A 23,134-nucleotide genomic window follows, 5' to 3' on the forward strand; every position below is an offset into this window, starting at 1 on the left:
GTTTCTTGTGAGTACATCTGCAAGTAAAATATTCATAATAAATGCAGGTGATGAAATAATGTAAGACTTAATTAATATAAAATATCAACAAAAAAAAATGAAAAAAGACTAATGAGAATGGCGCTGTAGACAATTATACCTCCTTAAGGGGATGCTGGAGTAATCAAATTGTCGATAAATTGCCGACAAATGTTGACAGATCGATAAAAATTTCCGAATTTATTGAACGGAATCAAAAATTCTTTTACAGGATTAAAGTATATGCAAAATTGGGAGGTGCTGTAGTGAACTTTATACTAAAATCGAAAAAAGTTAAAAATTTACTTATTTTTCAACACGTAGAGTTGTTACCTGACGTAGATGTTTTCTTAATACAAAAGTTTTATAGCTCGTATGGACAAAGCGACAGTGCCATTACCCTTCGGATTACGCGCGCGTGAATGAACAATACTGAATTTATAATTCTAAAATTAAAAGCTTAAAAAAATATTTATATTGATCTGTAAATTACGTGTATACGTATGCTGAGCGAAGACTTAGAATTCAAAATGATAAACAAAGTAGTGATGTCTAGTAGATTATAAGCAGTAGATGCTCGATCTTGCAAGAATGTATACGTTTGAGTGAGACAGAATAATGTAAGAAATGAATTAAAGATGTCATTATCATCGATTTTTTTTTATTATTTAATTGGAATTAAAAAAGTCTATATACTATCGACATCACTCAAGTTCAACGCCGCCTGTATTATCGATAAAGCTAGCGTTTTTAATGTTTTTGTTCCTGTCCAATTTCTTCGTAGTAGTTTCACAGAATAAAATTTTCTTTTCTACGATTAAAATATACATGCTAATGTACTTGGCGCTGGTGTCCAAAACTGGAAAAAAAATATTACAGATTTCTTTATCTATTTTTACCTCAGTATGGCGACCAACGCAGAAGCTATGAAGAAATTGGATTGGAACAAAAACGTCAAAAACGCTAGCTTTACCGGTAATACAGGCAGTTTCAGCATCCCCGTAACAAAAAATAAATTCGTTCTATTATTGTACATCGCTTGTGGTGCCATCTACTCTATTGATCTGCGGTTTGCATCCCACCTTACGACTATCACGAGGCCGGTAAAGCAGAATAGCTTCTGTCAAAATGGCCGAGTGTTCGTGGAAGGTTAAATTCTAATCGTCGCAATAAATCATTTAGGTGTGCGAATCAATTATTTAAAGCCTGCGAGTGAAACGCAGGCCTATTTTTCAGAGAATATGTTGTCATCCGGTAAACGCAGTTTATCCAAAGAAGACATCAAAACCGCGGACAAAGATGAGAAAGTAAGTATCTCTTATCGTCGCATTGGTGTATGTATATCAAAGAACACGCAGTATTCGGAAGTGATGTCACGCTTGGCGGGAAACTTGACGTATGTTTAAATTGTTCTTTTGCAGGAATCGCTATTGGAGCACGATAGCGATCTCGATGAGGAGATGTTGTTCACGTAAGAAAATTATTTTTATAATCAACTGTAATTGATTAGAAAAATTTCTATAAAAATATATATATTTGTAAATGCCATTTTTGTAAAAAAAAAAAACTGGAATAATAAAATATATCCCAGAAAGAACAAGAAAATCAAAATAATGTCAATTTGACGTCATTTTGACGAATTTATATCATTTTTTGATCAATTTATATATAAACTTTTTTTTATATATATATGAAGTCATTCTTAGATCATATAAGATAGAGATTTTTATCATGATCAAAAAATGACATAAATTCGTCATATGACGTCAAATTGATATTATTTTGATTTTCTTGTTCTCCTTGGGATAGTTATTTCTTATTTTAACATTTGGTATAAACTAGTTTTACATTTTAATGTAAATGATCAATTTATATAAGTATTAATTTTGTTTGTTCCGCTTTTCTGGAAATTGCCTTAATTAATATAAATGTATTAATATGAAATATGTAATTACAGCCGACCCAGTACATCAAGTGGAAATGAAAACATTGAAAATAAAATGGATACGTAAGTATAATGATTTTTAATTTTTATATTTTAAGGATTCGTTTGTAATAAGTTTTGCTGAATCATCGGTAATAAGTAGTTATTTTTTAGTAAAATAGAAATTAGTTCTAAGAAGAATCTTTTGAGAGCACGAGGAAAAAGTAGATTGTTAAAAATACTTAAAAAAAAGAAGGTAATCACACGTGCGTTTTAATCTTGTATTAGTCTTGACTTAATCTTTATATTCACGGTTAGTTTATATTTTTATAATTGATACGATATTATATATGCAAATTAATACAGACGAAATTATGGTGCAAACAATCGATATCGATTTAATTGTCTGTATTTGAAGCGTCAAGCTGCAGATTCAGGAGGTGGCAGACGTGATGCGGGATAATGTTCAAAAAGTAATAGATCGTGGCGAGAGACTGGAGGATTTACAGCAAGCGAGCGATCGTCTCAATATGGCCGGAAACGAATTTAGAGAAGCTGCAAAGAGAGCGCAACGGAGAGCATGGCTCCAGAATGTGAAATCGAGGATCATCATTATCAGCATTACTGTGACGATCGTACTTTTCATTGTTGGTAAGAAATAGTGCCACGTATAATTAATATAACAGCACGCGATAAAAAAATTAAACAAGCTGTATAATGTCATATGTCTTATCTCTTCTCATACTTTTTAAAAGCTTTTTGTACCATTTCATACGGTTCTGTTTGTTCATGTTTTGTCCCTTAAATTTTATTTCTTCGTAACCTTTGACGTAAAATATTATCATAACATAACATGAATATTAATAATAAGACAAAAGTTACCGATATTGACATACCACTTTCTTTTTGGACAATATTTCTTAAATAAAAATTAAAATTTTAGAAACATAAATATAAATTTCTATCAAATAATATAACTGTTTTTTTTATAATACTGTTTGTAATTTTGTAATTTTAATTAACTTTCCCATAAGACAAGCAAAAATAAGTGTTTGATAAAATGAGTCTCAAAATTGACATAGTACGCAGTAATGCCATATATTCCTATTTTTTTTCTTTCACAGAAGTTATCTGTATAAAATATTTACAAGTGAATGTATACAAGATTTTATGAAATTTTTTCACTTCGATATGAAAAATTTTTTGTTGATTTATATGCATATTTTATGCTGTTCTGTATGACGCAAACATGTAACGCGCAATTTTTTTTGAGAATTTTTATATCGCGGTATCGGCGTCTTTTTTCTATTAATTAGAATATAACTGATGGTTTGTGGCTCGGAAAAATAAAAATCTTTGTAAGATAGACTGTAGATTAAAAACAATTTATAAGATGTTTGTTCTTCACGTATAAAGTTAAATTTATACTTTTGAAATAAATTCTTTTGCTTAATTTTAGAATACGAATTTTCATTACAGTTAACAATCATTAGTTAAAAAAATATATTTCTGTTCTGTATTCTATCCCATTCTATTTATCTTTTACTCAGTACTATTATATTTTTCTACATATGTTTTATACAACTCTTATATTTAATTACTTATTTAAATCAAGAATTTAAAATATCAATGTTAAATTATTTTAAATCAGTAAATTTTTGGAGTATGCTGTCTAGTTTGATTAGCGCGTATCGTTTTCAGTTTTGGACATCATGGTACTTTATCTGGTTCTCAGATAACGAGTGTAATGTTCCGAGCCTCGATCATTCAAATTAAGGTATATAATCTTTTACATTGTCCCTGAACTTTGCATAGTAATGTTTGCGTAAAACAAAAATTAGCATTACCATGTATTTAATAATCATTAAGTTCAATAATCATAAAAATATTACATTGCGCAGTTCTTTGCACTTTGCAACTTTTTTTGTTCGCATTTATTTAAATTTTCTATTCATATCTTTTCATCACATTTTGATCGCTGTATTTTTATTACATAACTATCGTCAATGTGATCATGATACAAAAATATTAATATCTTTTTCTTTTCAGGATCCATCGTTGTGAGATTCGTCTGACTGAAAAATTACCAATATATTGTACATGTTGTACATTAAGATTTTCTTCCCTTAAATCAATTATAAGTATTGTAATTATATAAGTTTTTCTGTATAAATATATCTCTTCTATTATTTATGTAAACATGTGTGTCGTTTTTGTACATTTTGTTACCATAAAAATTGTACTACTGTCTATGTTTATTTTATGCGAACAAATGAAATTAAGATGACGATATGTTGATCACAATTTTATGTTTTATATCAGTAATTTTGAACTAAATTATATTTATATTTCACTATTTTTATTATATAATAAAAAGTTATTTCTTTTATTTTATTTGCTTTTTCTTTTGCTTAACATATTAAGCTTTATAAAAAAAAGTTTTTATTGTCATATGATTTTACGTATATTTTTCGTATTATAATGAATTAAACATATAATCTGATATCAATATCAAAATCTTTCACTGTAATGAAGAATGTAAAATGATACAAGTGTATAAATCAGAATAATCTTTTTATATTATCAAGAAACAAACACGTATATTTTAAGTATACTATCTACAATATGTAATCATACTACGTCTTGAGCTTGAATATTATTTTATTTCAAGGCTGTATAAGCACTTTATACAATACGCAACATTGATATCAGTTTATATATATGCGGCTTGTTTTTGTCAGCAAATAAAAAAATAACGCGTATAATCTCTCTCTCTCTCTCTCTCTCTCTCTCTCTCTCTCTCTCTCTCTGGTAAATGCAATGATGTAATTGTAATAGACGTACTTGTACTGTCTTCTATTTATTACTTTTTATCAGTTAAAGTAAAGCGCAGTTTCATTTATGTTCTTTTCAGTACGTGTGGGGATGTTGTGAGAAAAAAGTTACTTTTACCGTTTTTAAAACAACGATTTGATTACTTTTAAAAGTAACGAATCGACGCATTACAAGTAATGAATTACTTTTTTCAATAAATAATACGTAATGATGACAAGTTACTTTTCAAAAGTGACGTTTCCAGCCTTAGCTTTTAGTTAGTTATCGTTATCGTTATAAAAAACTTCAACGTCATTACCAAATCGTTGTTTTAAAAAGTAACGGTACATGTAACGGTAAAAGTAACTTCTTATCCCTGAGTACATGTATTACAGCACTATACACATATGAGATATTTTTTATGTTTTATGTTATTTTTGTATTTTGGTATCAATAAGTTGTTAGGAATTTATTTTTAAAAGAGAATCGTCTCTGTTTATTTCTATATGTATTCAATATCTTATTTTAATGCAAAAAGTCTGATTATTAATATTAAATTTAACTTTACTTTTAAATAAATAAATATTATTCCTTTTGTACCCTATACATGTTTCTCTTTTTTGAAAAGATAAATATTTTTATTTAAGTGTAAAATATTAAATTAATGTTATTAACCAATCTTTTTTTTATTAAAATAGGATATTGAATAAAAGAATATATCACATATTATAGACAATATATTATATACTTCATTGGAATTCATTAAAAGCTTACAATTTCGCAATGAAAAGCGATCATGTTATAGAGCAATTTCATACGTGACAAGCTTTATATAGTACGACCTACAAATTACGATAGGCGTGCGAGACACTATCTGTGGTCTGTTCAAAATAGCCGATTCGACCATTCTCATCGCTGTTTACCAACGAATCGCAGTGATGAGCATTTTTTCGCATTGTCGTATCAACAACACGATAAACACGTTTTAATTAATTATATTTTATCGAAGATTACTGATTGTATCAAATTAAGATTTATATTGGCTACAAAGGAACAAAATGTTTTTGTTATTTCATGATTATTATTTGTTTTCTTATCATATCTACACGTAAAAAACAATTTTGCTGAAGTATTTAGAAATTTCGATAAATTTGGATAAATCTGAAAATAATTTTGTTCTATTATCAAAATAATCATGTAGGAAACTTGAGTATGACGCTCAATGCTGCAAAAACTTTTGATATTCTAGCAAGTAAAGCGTTCTGCTTAATTATTTTGATAGTCTAACAAAATTATTTTTAAATCTATATCTAAATTTTAATATATAATATAACTATAACTAAATTTTTAATTACATCAGCAAAATCATTTCTGTTTCTATATAGACAGACTTTCAAGAACAAAATAAAATAAAATGTATAAACACATGAAATTTTTACTTCTTTTTCTTAAATCATATTACTGCTAAGAAAGTAAAATCACTTTATTTTGCTATGATCTTGTATATGATACGATAATAGTAATTATGTTATTAAAATGTGATTAAGAACATTTTATTAGAGTTATTTGAGGAGAATTCAGGATTTGCGACCGTACCGTTAAACCAAACCTGTTGCAATTTTACATTTTCGGAGCACCCGCCTTCAGAAGCCGATGAGAGCGACTTTCACAAAAGCTTTTGCGCATGTGTTATCCATCGCAACGTGTAATATCAGCTTTATCACTCCCACTGCTCCGGAATAGCTCCGTAGGATGGCTCATGAGTTCGCGATGACTACTACGTGCAAGTCTGTCCACATGGTTGGGGAGATATACGGATAGTGTTTATATATATCGGAGCCGTCCTTCAACTCCGTTTCAGTCATACCACGACGTTCGCGTTTATCAGTACTTAACCGGTTTATAATATACTTGCAACCGGTGTTTGTAACTAATGCGCGATTGACCGGTGGCCGCTGGCGCCATTTCTAGGTTGCACGCTCGATTAATTTCCCAAGTTCTAGGACGAGCAAACATACGGAAAATGATGACGACAGATCTCCACCTGGTCATTATCATCGTGTTGAGCCTGCTACTTGGCGGCTTTCTCCTTACCGGAAGTCGCCGGCACTTCATTTACGTGCTCTACAAAACGTTACCTAGAGATATTTTGTGAGTATAAATAAATGTGAGAAAACATGGGCGGAAAAAGTTTAAATATTTTGTTCAGTAGATAACGTAGGTACGAATGTTCGTGTTTAAATTTTCGTTAGTATTTTTTTAATGCTGCTCAAGGTAAAGAATAGATTAGATAAAAACAGAGGAAATGGAAGATTCCGTTGCATTTTCCGTTACTTCTTATAACAACAATTCGACGTAGTAATTTTTTATGACTATATAATGATAACTACATAATTAAACACTAAGGTTATGAGGTTCGAAAAATCACTTTGAAAAATAACTTGCATCATTACACGTTTACTTACCGAAAAAAGTAATTTATAACAAATACAAATTACAAGTAATGACTAAAAAATAATGAATTACAAATTCCGAGTTAATTTTTTCAGTAACAAATGTCTTTTTTAACTCGTTACAAGTAACGATTGAGTGACTTTCCAACACTGATGTTACCGTGACAGTTATAAAAGAATCCGTCATCGCCAAATCATTATTATATCAGAGTAATGATAAGGTAACGGCATTACAAGTAATTAGTTACTTTCATTCCCTGGAAAAAAAGATATATTAGATGTATTTTACATTCGTATAATTTCATAATTTTTATATTTTATTTTATACTTTATAGAAACTGTTTCTACTAAATTTACTTTATAATATAATGATGATTATATATATTGTTATCAAGTTTTTCATTGCTCCAAAATGTTCGTTTACAGTAATTGAATAACATTGAAAAAATTGAAAACATACTATTACACTATTATAATATTATACTAATAAATTAATATAATATTATATGTAAATAAAATAATATATTTTATATATTGAAAATATATAATATATACTATTTTATTTACACATTTATTAACATATATGATTTTAATTTTTCAATGCAGCAATTATTATAAGTTATTTAAGTGATAATAGATAAAATATTATAGAGAAGGCTGAGAATATTTTGTCGCGGTATATTATTGTGGTATACTTAAAGCTCGTAATAATAGTCTTTCGTGCTTCACGTTATGTTATGGATTAATAATTTGCGTTCAATGCCCGAGTTGCATGATTGCCCGTCGCATTCGCTTCAATGCTTCGTTTGCCATTGGAATGCACGCGAGAAAGATGGGGGAGTTTATAAGAGCCCCCTCGATGCATCTTCCTTTTATTACATTATGACTTCCTATTAAAATAATTCTTTTTACGTCATAAATTAATTTATATCTATTAGTAATTACGTCTATTAACTGAAATATTTTATATATATGTGTACGGATGAAGAAAGATAAGAATCTAAATTACTTAAAATATTTATAATTATTTTTGTATATATTAGTATAAAAAACTTAACGATAGTTAATAGATCACAAGGGCTCAAATAATTAAAATTAAAACAAATATAATAAAAAGGGCTACGAGCCTTTCTCTCTCTCTCTCTCTCTCTCTCTCTCTCTCTCTCTCTCTCTCTCCCTTTTCAGTATTTAATTAAACCGTAAAAATTTATAAAACGTTTTAAAAAGTTATTTCATTTATAATATTCCATATTATTGCGTAAACAATTTTTCTATTTAAACAATTAACTAATAAATTAAATCGTTTGGATGTTTATTTTTTGAATAGATACTTTGGGATATCTAGTTTATATCTTAATTTTTTTCTAGTTTTATCTCTAGTGATTTAATGTGTATTTTCTATGTTGAATATCAAAGTTCAAAGTACAGTTCGTAATCTATTAAGAGAGAAATGGTTCTGAGAGAAAATTTCTGTTTTCTGTGACTAAACTAATGTACACTTTTAGAACTTAAAGTGAGGTATATGTATGATATTTGACGAAAGCGAGGAAAAGAGTTTAATGCAGTTTTAGTTTTTATAGGAATAAAAACAGACCTAAAATATTTTTCAAGTTCGAGTACATTAAATTTTGACATATATTTATAAAAAAGTAATTACTTGCGCATTATAAAATTGCACATAAAAAGGAGTCATTGGATCTGTTAAATAAAATTTAAACTTGTAAATCTCATATGAAAGGGATATATGGATAAATTCTATTATCCATATTATGTATTATCCATTAGTCAAAACTGATTTGACCCATAACAAAATTTTTCTATGTATCTCTTTTATGGGCCTTCTACAATAAGCCATTAGTGACAAATTAAAAGTCAGAAGCTAAAAATTGACGACTGTGATTGATTTTTAGCTTCTGACTTTTGTTTTATGACTAATGGCTTATTGTAGAAGGCCCATAAAAGAGATACATAGAAAAATTTTATTAGGCCCATTAGAGATACACGAGACTTACTCGTTAACAATGTTATTTGATAGACGTAATGACTGTTTTTTATGTTCAATTATATAACACGTAAGTATGTAACATTGTATTGTATGTTTGTATATATCAAAATATATAAATAGATCACAATAAAATAAGATGTAATATTAATCGTATTATTTTTTGTTTTTCTTATCCTTTTTAAATTACTTTTTGACAGAATAAATTGGAAATGTGTGAGATACGGATATGCCAGTTTCGAATTACTTTAGTTTCGATGATATATATAATGTATTACATCTATTACGCGGAATATTATGTGTCACTAGTGCAAAGATCGCATTACGGAAGTCAGATATACATTTATACGCATTTTATATATAACGATTTGAAAGATTAAACGTGATCAAGAATTACAAAGCATTAATTTTTTTTATTTATTCAAAGCATTAATATTTTTGGTTTTTGCTCTGTTCAATTTGTAAATATGCCAAGTATAGAGCTAATTCAGATTTTACTTGAGAATGGGTATCCTCTTAATTTTATCTTTTCGTCAATATAGACAAGAATTAAATATCACTACAATAAAATTATTAATCATATTAAACTAAATAATCAATTCAAATTATAGAAACTGGATCGCCATTAGTAATTTGAGTAATTTCTAACCACCATATTATATATAATATGATCATAATTTTAAATGGGATGAAGTTAAGATTTTGGACAATGAACCATCTTATATTAAAATACTAATTTCGGAGATATGGTGTACCTACCTACATAAAAAAACAATAGCATCTATTGAACAAACAAAGTGACATAGATCTCTCTTTCTGATGTTTATCTTCCTATATCTTGCAATTATTATTACCCTCTTGATTTGATCTTTCTCCTTCTTTTTCTATCCATTTACGTTTTTCCTCTTTGTATGGTTAGCATTATACTGCTTTTTTTTGTTATATCATTTGTTGTTTTGCTTTTTATGTGTAATGAACTTTATCGGTTGGTTGAATAAAATTTCCAATCATTATTATTTAAAAAAAAATGACTCCATTGACATTACTATTGTTCACTATGATGGAAAAAATTATGGAGGATTTGCGGTTTTAGAATGTTAGAAGAGAAAAGTAGTGTTTTATCTTTACAGACTATTATTTTAAATTTGATGAATATGAGTGATCTTAAACGTTTTATTATTTCCTATTACGGTTTAATTATAAGTTTAATTGTATTGAAGATGAGAGTAGTAGGTTGAAACGTTCGTTCGAATTTGTATTTTAACTAGAATTATTTATTTTAACTAGAATTATTATATATAAATATTAAAACTTTTAATTATTAACAATTAACAATCAGTTTTGACTCATAGCTTTTTACTTGTATATATTGTTTTTATGTTAATAAATCTTTCTTTTTGTGCACGTCGCTGCATAAATATAAAGTAAATAGCTTAAGAGGAAAACTAGCAACAACAATTAAATTCAGAACGCAATGACTCATATCGATATACATATTACACATATTACTTTGTTTATCTTTTCATTAGTTTTTAATTAGATTCTACTTCGTATGAATCTTAAAAATGAGTTCTTGATACACACACATTTTATTTGTTCTTTTTACAACGTAAACAAAGTAATTTATTGTTATATTAATAATTATTGTTTTATATATTTGACATATCGATCATACGAGAATTGCGCATTCATAAAACTTTCAAGATAGAAGTAATTCGATAAGAATAATTGTCATACATGGTTACGATATATAATTGTAATAAAACCTAATTGATATTTCTTTTATTCTTTTATCATTTCTGACACTCGTAATGTGAGCAGTAAGTTATTATTTTCCGCTTTCTATGTAGTTCGAAGAAAGAATTATATTTTAACAGTACATCAGCTTCAGTCTCTGATAAATCTCTATTTCTTTTTTCCTTTTTATATTTTATAATTAGAATTCTTACAAGAAAAATACAAATATATACGTTATCTAAAGCGTCAAGGAATTACAATTAATCATGTAGCATGCAATTTACATTCTTGATATTAATTTAAATTAATGTTGTAGATGTAAAAAATTTACTATCTTAGCGAGAAACATTTGTAATCGTTACTTAAAATTTTTTTTAATAAATTTGATTGAATCATATATTATATGTGTGTGATTAATGTGTGAGGATAACATTTAATAAACTATAGGATTAATACATGTATATTAATATATTAATTGCCAGGTGTTGCATGAGTGACAATAGAGCAGTTACGTTTGTGTTATGTACATTACACGTGTCATTAATCAATTGTGAGAGAAAAGGCATTACGTGAGGGGACCATGAATGAAGAATGTATTATCAATTTTAAAAACATATGACATTAGTTTTACAAACTAATCTGTTTTTCTATTTTGATTTTGTGTGGCACCAAAATATTTAATTAAATCGATATAATTGATCTATTTTTATATAAATTTCCTTTAACTTATATTTTTTTAAAGATATGTCATATATAAACATAAATTTTGTTTGTGATTATTTTAATTATTTATTTGGTCATTAGATTATTTGCTTTTGATTGTGTATTTTAAATTAATTAATTTTATTTTGAACTGTATAATTAGGGAAAGAAGAAAAAAAGGAAATTCATATTATGAAAATAATGTTAAATTCTACACAATAATAATAAATAACATGTCTTTGTATACTAATTTCATGTTTTTGGTATTATTTATTATTGATATTATTTTGGATATTTTGATATTGTTTATCAGTAAAATTTGATTAATATATCTGCCTTGATTATAAAAAATATGAAGTTATTAATAATATATAAAATAATAAATTAGTTAATTAAACATAAATTAATCAAAATGAATATTAAAAGGGCATAGAACCAATATTTTAACAAACAATTATAATTATAATAATAACATTACATACATACGTTTCGACTCCGATCGGGTCATTTTCAATGCAAAAAACAAAAAATAACTTATAAATCCGGTAACATTAAAAAAAACCTTCAAATTACATAATAAAAATAAAAATAACATAACATAATGTCGCTAACATAATATAAAACATAAAAAATTAATAGTAACATTTCATAATGAGTAAATAATACAATGTATTGAATAGCTGTTGCAAAAATGTAAAAACTCAGAAGAAAAGAGTAAAATAATTATAACAAAATCTTAATTTTGTGAGAATATTCATGTCGTTAATCGTTCAAAGTCAAGTATAAGTATAATAGTTATAGGTATAACTATTGTATATGAGCTATTGTATTAAATGCATGTTTTTGCTATAAATAAATATAAGCATTTTTTCTGGAAAAGGAAACAATATTTGTAGAATTATTAAATTTATCAAATTTTAAATATGAAGAGAGATATTAGTTTATATATATATATAGAAAATGGAATACAAATAAATTTATAAAAATCCATATGTGTATAAACTTAAATATGATTAAAATATTTTGCATTTGCGAAAGCAACCGCTCATGAGCGGTCTGACATTGTGTTGTCTGACGTGCTCATGAGCGGTTGCTTTCGCAAGTGCAAAATATTTTAATCATATTTAAGTTTATACACATATGGATTTTTATAAATTTATTTGTATTCCATTTTCATCTGATAAGAGATGTTCGTGTTTGCATATTTAGCATAATTTCAATTGGTTATAACTCCTTTTTTATTTTCTTCTGACAAGAGATGTTCGTTATTGCAAGTTAATTTTAATTTCAATGGGACTACTGGTTTTTTTTATTGTTACCGGATTTCTAAGTTAATTTTTTGTTTTTTGCATTGAAAATGACCCGATCGGAGTCGAAACGTATGTATGTAATGTTATTATTCTAATTATAATTGTTTGTTAAAATATTGGTTCTATGCCCTTTTAATATTCATTTCGTTTTATACATATTGAACCTTATTATTATTTTATAAATTAATCAGCTGAATTATATATTTTTGACAAGTTATATTAATAATTTAGATTAATTCTAAAATTTCTGTTTTGTGCAGGGGTGCTTATCGATTTTTTCAATTTAACTTACGTCTTTGGTGGTGGGAAAAACGTGAGTATACCGTTGCAAAAATTTTCTCAAAGTATGCAGTAGCTCATCCGGATAAAGTGGCTTATATCTTCGAGGACAAAGAATGGACGTATGAACAGGTAATATCTGACGCATACATCATTTATAGATTCATTTGAACTGTGTTGCACTGCGCACTCAGTGCTGATAATTGTCAAGGCGAGTTTATTAGATTTAATTAACTAATGTTTGTTATAGGTATAACTATTGTATATGAGCTATTGTATTAAATGCATGTTTTTGCTATAAATAAATATAAGCATTTTTTCTGGAAAAGGAAACAATATTTGTAGAATTATTAAATTTATCAAATTTTAAATATGAAGAGAGATATTAGTTTATATATATATATTTAAAAAAGTATTTTAAATATATCTCTCGAATTAACAATGTATTATTAGGAAATTAGAAAGCAACTAAGAAAATTGAATATTATAAATATCATAATTTACTGATAAATAAAAATAAAACTGATCAAATTTTTGATCATATAACTTTGAGGTATATGTGCGCATAATAATCTTTTATGTATAAATGGTAGTTGGAACACTTCAGCAATCGCATGGGACGTTACTTCCGCACCAGATCATTTTCTCATTCTGATAGTATAGCACTATTTATGGAAAATCGTCCTGAATACATTGCTACCTGGTTAGGTCTTTGCAAAGCTAATTTCGTAGCGGCTTTAATTAACACGAATCTACGTCGTGATGTACTTCTGCACAGCATTAATGCTGCCGGTTGCAAAGCTGTTATTTTCGGGTCAGAACTTAAGGATGGTAAGTTTTCCAATTTGAATTATCAATGATTGTTTGTGATTTAAAGAATTAATAGAAAATTAGAAACTAATTAATAGAAAAAAAGTAGTTACAATTATATATAGAAACGTATCATTATTAATAAGTTTTATAATTTATAAACTTATCATTAAATTTTTGCCCTTTACAATTAATTTATAAATCGGAATAACAACACTGTCCAACACCATTTTTCAATACGAGTGTGAATAATCATTTCTGATGTACTTTTGCTAAACACGAATTCATTTGTCAAATTTGGCTATCACGTCATAATTTTGGGAAAATAAACGACACAGAGAAAAAACGACAGTTTTAAAGGTTTTTGTGACATAGTAGCACCGGCAGCAATTTTGTTTTAAATTTTATTAACGCTACGCGAAAGAATCCACTTTTAGCTTTAAAATGCATTTTGTTTTGTTTTGGTATGTTTTATTTTCAAGATATAGCATTTTAATTTTGCATTATGCGAAAAATAAATACTTTAATTGTATTTACATAATATAATCGGATATTTAAAATAAAAAATCCATATATTAACAAAAATACAATATAGCAGGAAAATTATAATCTTCATTGATTTAAGTTTAGAATCTTTCTGTATTATATCTTGCCAATTTGACGAGTAAATTCGTGTTCAGTAAATAAGAATACATCGGAAATGGCTAATCATATTCGTGTTACAAAAAAAGGTTTAATAAACGGTGTATAAGTATAAGAATAATCACACTATATTATAAAATTGTTTCACAGAGATATTTAAAACAATTTTCTGCATTTTTGATGATCAGTTTCTTTTAAAACGATATGTGTATGTAATAAAATACACATACACATATATTGATACTAACATCTACACTTTTAGTCACAAAACTATATCGACTACCTTACTGAAAATTCTTACAAGAAAAATTCTTGTGAGATCTTCCAAGAAAATTTTCACGTACGAATTTCGGACAGGAACATATAAGATTGTATAAAAATATATTGCATCCCATATAGTACCGATTATTGCGGAAAGTTTTCAGAAATGTTTCAACCTTTCACATCTTATGTGCAATAATTCTGGAAGGATTCTGCAATATGTCATATAAAATGTTTTAATAGAAATGTTTTTAAAATCTATCATAAGCAATAAATTGAAAAACATATTTAAACAGAACAAAAAAATCATAATGACTCCAAAATGCTTACTAAAAGACATTTTTTTGATCAATCACGATTCAGTTTAATGTCATTTTAATGTTATTATATGATTTCTACTTTAAAAATGCGAAAAATTTTTGTATATGAATAATGATATTGTGTGGAAACTGCAAGTGTGATTTTTTTAAAGTGATTATATATATGTTTATACATATAAAATAATTAATTAATCAAAATAGTTGGCGGTATAATTATTATTTTTGAGAAACATTTTAAGTTTATTTCAATAAGTTTTGTAATATATAAATAGATCATGAATGTGTATGACTAATGGCCAAAACTCTTAATAAATTTTAAGTATTTCAGAAATGATATTTAAATATATGTTTAATTGATACTTAAACAATATTTAAATTTATTATGTTGACATAATAAATTTAAATATTATTTAAATATCAAGTATATTTAAACATCATTTTTGTAGTACTAGAAATAACCGAAATTTTTTTGGTAATATTTCAAAAAATTCTGAACCAGACACGACACGCGCTTTAGAAGAATCACTTGCATAACATGTATTTGATTATTTTAATTTTATGCTGTACTGAAGAGGACCCAAAAACAGAGGTCAAAACGTTTACTGTCAATTTTCTAAAAAAATAATAAATTGTTACACACTAATAACCTGTATTGGCTCGAAAAAAGACATTCACCATATTATATTGATTTATTTCAAAAAGATTATAGATTCTTTTTATAACATTTCATCAACCTTTCAACAAGGTTTCATGTACAAGAATAGCGGACATTTTGTTATTTCAGAGCTGTCACAGAAATGTTGCAGATATTTCGCAATTTTTATGAAATGTTTCATTTTTCAATTGAAATATTTCTGAGATATTTCTGAAAACTTTCGGTGCTGTATGGGATACGATACCTGTAGGTAAATCAAGAATCTTGCACGTATGTTACATGAATCTTGCGCGCAGGTTATGGGAATTTTGCGCACATGTAACGTGAATCTTGTAAGAATATAACTGGAGTGTCATTATGAAAATATTACAAGAATACCATTGAAATTTTCTGTAATTTATTGCTTGTATCCCAGTAAATAAAATGGAATGGGACAAGCAAGGAGTTGAATGGGATTTAAAAGAATTTATTTTGGCTAAAATTAATTTTTTTTACACAAATTAACGGCTTCTCGACTAAATCAAATTTAATTTGGGAAAGGAGCATAAAAAGCCTACACCAGTTATTATAGCAAAATTATAATTTATCAATTCATTAAGACAGTGATAATATACGTTTCGACCTTTTATTCAGTCATCTTTATATAGTATTCTAACAAATTTTTTAATTTTTCTTAATTCTTTTTTATTTCATATATTCAATCCAGTTTCTGTTCAATAATTCCATTTCGTTTATTGGGAATCTGAGATGATCGATACATTTATTACTTTGGAGCGAACATGTAAAAGAATTATTCTATATTTCTTAAGAGTACCTTATTAGGTTAAATTAATAATTAAAATCTTTTCATTGCGATATAAATCATCGTGTACGATTCATTCCAGATTCCTAAGATTATTAAAGATTACTGATGAGACTTACAAACAAATTATATGAGATTCTGATATGATCATGTACATTCATTCATGTAATCTTGATTGATCACAACTCTTTTAAGATCTACAAAAAACTTACAAGAATTTTCAACAGGGTACATTGATCATAATTGAATTTTCTCTGGCAGATATACTTTCTATAAGTACACTTTCTATTAGTCAAAGTATTTAAATTTGTTTGCATTAGAAATATTATTGAAGCGTATTATATGCAGCAATTCGTGACATCAAAGATAAAATACCCGACATTGAGCTTTATCAATGGTCGGAGTTGGCGGATATATCGATTTTGGAAGGTGCGATTGACCTTAACACGAAAATCAGTAATATTGATCCTGGACCTCTTGTCATACTTGATTATGGCAGTCCCCGGGATAAATTGATTTACGTCTATACGTCTGGTACGACGGGAATGCCAAAGGCTGCTGTTATTAATAATTTAAGGTAAGATCTATAAATTGTTAGGTATACTTTTGATAAAGAATAATAGATTAAAAAGAATTAATTATTTTGTTTTTTTTTAAAAGTTTAGGAAAAAACTAAGGGCGGTATTCATAGATCTTATATTTAAAACTGTCTTAAGTACAGTCTTAAAATGTCATGAACCAATCAGAGAGTCGTATTAGTATCTTAAGACATTACTTAAGATGGTCTTAAAATAAGAACTGACTATGAATACCGCCCTAAGAGTTACAATTTGCCCCAATAGTAAACTACTTATGATTCTAATAGTAATAAATGCTCATAATTATTATTTGCTCCTATAGTAAACTATTCATGTTTCCAATAGTATAATTATGAATAGTAATGTCATAATAATAATTATATACTGAAAAAAAAAAAACTTAATTTCAAAGAAATATTTTTTAGAAATTAAGATTTTTTTTTTTCAGTGTACGAATAGTTTTAAATAGATATTTCTCTTTAGTTTCTTTCCCTATTATACGGATAAAAGAAACTGGCAACGTCTTTTAAAATGTGAAGTTTTTATAGAATTTAACGTATTCTTAATGTATTTCTATTTAAGTATTTACGTACGCATTATTAAGTTATATTTACAAATATATTACGTATATATATATATATGAATTACATTAAGAAATTAATGGTATAAAATTGATAGTTCGAGTTTTGTTGTAATTTCACCTTTTTGTTTGAATGCTTTTTATATATATTTAGTAATATCTGAATGGTCAAAGCTCATCTAGTTGCGTGCTTACTTTAATAAACTCTAATAAACTCTGATTAAACACTACCGACTTAATAACCTCCAATTAGAATTATTGTCAGGCTAAGAATAAATATCTTAAATACTATATATGTTGATAAATTCTGCTTAAAATTCTCACTAATTGTAAGTGTTGAAGTTTAAATAAGAAAAATTTAGAAAAAATGAAACTCTTATATATACATATAGTTACGTTATTATTTGTACATAAACTGCTTGTGAAAATTTTACATTTATTTTGACAGTGTTATTAAAAATCAATTTATAATGTTAGTTTAAAATATTGTTCTGCATTTATTTGTACATATTGTTTCAAATAGAGCTAGAGATAAAAATTATTTATATCTTATGTATACTGTTTCTGCTTTTAGGTACATGTTAATAACGTGTGGCGTGAATTCAATGCTTAATCTACAGTCGGATGATCGAATTTACAATCCTCTGCCTCTTTATCACACTGCAGGTGGCATAATTGGAGCTGGTCAAGCACTCATAGGAGGCGTCACCGTTGTGCTTCGTAGAAAATTTAGTGCATCCAAGTATTGGTCGGAATGCGTTCATTACGAATGTACTGTAAGATCACTCTATTTTTTATACAGTCTTATAGTTTTTTAATTTTTAGAAAATCACGTAGTGTTCAATGTACAAGAGATTTATATTAAAGAAATTGTGAAATACATTTTCTTTTAAATTTTTTTTTTAGGAAAACACGTAATATTTGTTTAGCGTTAACGCATTCAATTTTTGATAAACAAAACCTAATATTAACCTGTTGTTTTATTTTATTTGGTTTGACTCTCTCGAGGCACCAGGTTAGTTGTATGACGTCAACTGCGAGAAACATGCAATAAATTAATTACTACGTACAACTTTATTTTTTAGTTTTCCTTAAAAACATAGTAATTAAAAAATACTGCTGCATTATTTTGTGCTCTAGGGACATTATCATGTAGAGACAAATTTTCGTATATGATCATATACGTATAACGATTCATATATAGTTATATTAGTCATATATGTATATATAGATGCATATACAAATTTTACTAAGCATTTACCTAAGCATTTTACTAAGTATCGGCCGGTTCTCAGTAATTTTTCATTGCTTTACCAATGAGAATATTTTATTTTAAGTTGACCAATTAGCGATGTGCACTATCGGAATCCTTTCTGCAATACGTTGTGTGTAAAATTGTATGATTGTATAGACAATCATAAGTATACGAAGCCCTCTCTTCAAAACTATTAATCAATAATTGACTAGTTACTATTCAATTACTATTCACACATGTAGTCGCCAATAATTATTATTCGACTTACTAGAAATTGAATAATAATCATATATAAATCTGAATAATTCCCAATTGTTATCAATAGTTCTTTTTCATATAGGACACAATCAGTCTGATGTGTTGGGAGAGTCATACCTTAAATAGAAATTTGGAATTGTCTAAGAAAATAAAAAGTATTAAAATTTGTTTATCACATCTTGACATTTTTTATCATATCTTATATCATATCGTTTATCATATCTTTTATGTTTCTCAGTTTTTTGCATTTTCAAAGAAACATATTAAAGATCTTGTAAACTAGAATATATATTTATATATTTAAAAAAATTTTGTCAGTTATTATTCAAAATGTACAATGCATTAATTTTTTAATTTGTGTTTTTTAAATTTCTGCTTTAATCAATTTTGTAATTCAGTTTTTATTTGTTTTAATAATAAAAATTATGTTTGTATTTTAGGTAGCGCAATATATTGGAGAAATCTGCCGTTTTCTTCTTACAGTTCCATCAAACGAGTACGATTCAATGCATAAAATACGCTTAATGTTTGGAAACGGTCTGAAGCCACAAATTTGGAAACCTTTTGTTAAGAGATTTGGCGTGAAGCAAATAGGCGAGTTTTATGGAGCCACAGAAGGAAACTCAAATCTCGGTAACTCGTCTATCTTTCAATTAGTTTATTGTCGAAAGAATTTTACTATTAAATCTATGTTATAAATACAATAAATTTTGAGCACAAATAATACATTTTTTAAACAGAAATAATAAGTTTATCTTTATGGAAATTGCTGATATGGTTAAGTTTTTTTTAACAAATAAATAATTATTCGTAATAATTGACAACAATAACAGTTAGCTTAGTATTTTATAGTTGTCGAGAGTGTGTGTAGTTATTTTTATAATAAAATCAGAAATATTTCTGATTTGTGCAGTCAACATTGACAATAAAATTGGTGCTGTTGGTTTCATACCAAGATATGCTAGCAGTTTGTATCCAGTTGCACTGTTGAAAATTGATGAAGAAACAGGAGAATTGCTGAGAGGATCAAATGGGTTCTGCATACCTTGTAAACCTGGTGAATATCATCAAATTTTATGTTATAAAGATTTTATTTTATATTAGAAAAGATTGTAACTTCTTCCGCGTTGTTTGCTTTCAGTATTAGGTACCGGATATCGGATATCCAAAAAGAATATGACATCGGATATCCGATATCCGATTTTTGAAAAGCGATCAAAAGCATGTTAAGTACAAGTTTCAAACCTTCAAATGCTTCTTTAGTTTTTGTTTGTTTGTATGATTCTTTTACCGAGTTACGGTGATCTGAATATTGTGCAATTTTAAATTCTATATTTGGGAACTTTTTGACACCAGTATGTACATATAGTTAGGTTAGACAATACATAATTATATTACTTTTATGTTATTTGTTTAGGTGAGCCTGGCGTTTTTGTAGGTAAAATTAATTCAAAAAAGGTGATAAACGACTTTAGCGGCTATGCCGACAAAAAGGCTTCAGAACAAAAAATTGTACATGATGTCTTTAAGAAAGGCGATCGTGTCTTCAATTCTGGTAAGCGATAACATCACGCATGCATGAACAAAATGCAGTATAGTCTATTTATTAGGTATCATATAAATTATATGTTATTTAATTTTCCGAACAGGTGATATTTTAGTTATGGATGAACTTGGATACTTTTATTTTAAGGACAGAACAGGTGATACATATAGGTTTGTAGGTACTTTTAATACGCAATTAATATTAGTACAATCAGACTTTCTTAAAAATTATTAAATTATTATAAACATTTTTAGAATAAAATTAGTAAATAAGTCAGCAAGTAAATCAGAATTCGATTAATTATATTTTATTTTAAAATTAAAATATTAGGTGGCGAGGTGAAAATGTTGCTACTTCGGAAGTGGAGGCCGTCATAAGTAATGTGATAGACCTCAAAGATGCAACTGTATTTGGTGTTGAGGTAAATAACAATGAAATCATTGTTTACTCATAAAATAATCAATTTTGAATAAAGACAATATAGATAACGAAGCATAGCAGTTCATATCGTAAATTTATTCATATCATAAAATTGTTTCGGAGTTGTAGAAAATACGTATTATTTGATGAAAATTTATTCTCATGTATAATTAAATATTTAGGTACCTGGGAATGAGGGTAGAGCAGGAATGGTAGCTATATTTGACTCAAAAAATTCTTTAGACTTGAAGGGATTGGCAGAAAAGTTAAAGAAAGTTTTACCGAATTATGCAATACCTCGTTTTATTCGTATTCTATCAGAACTGCCTATGACTGGTAATAAATTTATTGTTGTCATCTTTAGTTGGCCTTTATATTTGTAATAATATATAATTTTTCTCTTTGTGCAGGAACGTTCAAATTAAAAAAGAAGGATCTTCAACGAGATGCTTTTGATATTAAAAAGGCAAGAATCGTTTCCATATATTTTAGTTCTTAAAAATTAAAAATATACGATTATTGTAAAAATAATTTTTGCAGGTTAAAGATCCAATTTATTTTCTTAACAAAGATACCTACGTAAGGATGACTGATGAACACTATAATAATATTGTCAAAGGAAAAATCCGATTATAATTCTTCTTTGTGATATATTTTCTGCAGAGAAACGTTATTTTTAATACAATTTGAGATTTAGGGGCTTATTCTGTAACTCTTAACATCTATAACGGTAGCGTTAAAGTGTTTTTGCACATGATTTTGTACATGATAGAAAAGTTACTCAACTGTGACGCTACATTACAGTGTTAAGAGTTACAGAATAGATCCCTTAGGCCAGGTCTACAATGAGTCGATAGTCGGTAGCCTTAGAAGTTGGCTACTCGCCAACTCTATCGATTCACTGATTTCGATCAATCCCGACTCATTGACTATTCTTCAGATTCGCTTCCAACTCACCAACTACAGACTACTGACTCATTGTAGACCTGGACTTAAAATTAATTTTAATGTTTTTTACGAGATATTCCAGTGTTAGTTGCAGATTAAAATATACACAGTTATCACTATTTTATTGTGAACCAATAAACTACCATGTATGTCTTCTTTCGCAAAAGCGTATATAAGGAAATACGTATTGTTTTAAGAAAGAATAATATGTGAGATATTTTCTATTAGGATAATTATATGACTGATACTTTACAATTTGTGAATTATTTCTATATCAGAATTACGTCAATGTGACGAATGTATTCCAGTGTAAATGACAAAATAGTAGAAAAGACAATTATTTACTCAATTGTTAAAAGGATAGGAGACAGATAGTATTTTTTTAAAAAGTTTTAAACGCTTTACGTAGTTATACCTTTTCAGATTATATTCTTTGTTTTATTTTATTTAAATAAAGAAAAACAAATTAAGTTCAATGTTTAACATTGTATTTGCAAATTTTATTAATATTATTAAGTTCGTTATAAAAAATTTATAATAATTTTTGTAAATAAATTTTAAGGTAAGAATCTTAATGGATACAAAAGAAATAATATAATGCAAGAATTTTAACGGTAAAAGGAAAAAAATGCATCTGTAAAAATAATAAGAATTATATTTTGTCCATTTAGATCATATTGTTAACTAATTGGACATCTTATTATAAGTCTTCGAGTTACAGTTATTTATTTGTTAAAATTTACATATTACATATTACGCTGTAAAATAAGCTTTAAATTTGAAACATCGAAAATCTGCACAATCGCGACACACAGTCGAT

General features: G+C 27.1%; 2 protein-coding genes across 3 annotated transcripts; both read left to right on the forward strand.

Moving 5' to 3' along the window:
• The first annotated feature begins 1,131 nt into the window (after positions 1–1,131).
• LOC108760500 (synaptobrevin homolog 2) lies at positions 1,132–4,072 on the forward strand. Of its 2 annotated transcripts, XM_018506493.1 has the most exons (6): positions 1,132–1,325; positions 1,440–1,489; positions 1,976–2,026; positions 2,361–2,593; positions 3,644–3,719; positions 3,992–4,072. In XM_018506493.1, the coding sequence occupies exons 1-5, from the start codon at positions 1,260–1,262 to the stop codon at positions 3,679–3,681; spliced, it is 438 nt and encodes a 145-aa protein (XP_018361995.1). In that variant the 5' UTR covers positions 1,132–1,259; the 3' UTR covers positions 3,682–3,719; positions 3,992–4,072. The 2 variants fall into 2 exon arrangements, with proteins under 2 accessions (XP_018361995.1, XP_018361996.1); XM_018506494.1 differs by lacking the exon at positions 3,644–3,719 and having other exon boundaries at positions 3,992–4,065.
• A 2,444-nt stretch (positions 4,073–6,516) lies between these two features.
• Fatp3 (Fatty acid transport protein 3) lies at positions 6,517–22,679 on the forward strand. The gene is made up of 13 exons (XM_018506537.1): positions 6,517–6,907; positions 13,221–13,371; positions 13,833–14,070; positions 17,078–17,306; positions 18,462–18,663; positions 19,841–20,033; positions 20,314–20,457; positions 20,818–20,955; positions 21,050–21,116; positions 21,277–21,367; positions 21,549–21,702; positions 21,777–21,832; positions 21,907–22,679. Exons 1-13 carry the CDS (start codon positions 6,780–6,782, stop codon positions 22,000–22,002), a joined length of 1,887 nt encoding a protein of 628 aa, XP_018362039.1. The 5' UTR covers positions 6,517–6,779; the 3' UTR covers positions 22,003–22,679.
• The last annotated feature ends 455 nt before the right edge of the window (positions 22,680–23,134 follow it).

Source organism: Trachymyrmex cornetzi, unplaced genomic scaffold (genome assembly GCF_001594075.2).
Source record: "Trachymyrmex cornetzi isolate Tcor2-1 unplaced genomic scaffold, Tcor1.1 scaffold225, whole genome shotgun sequence".
NCBI lineage: Eukaryota > Metazoa > Arthropoda > Insecta > Hymenoptera > Formicidae > Trachymyrmex > Trachymyrmex cornetzi.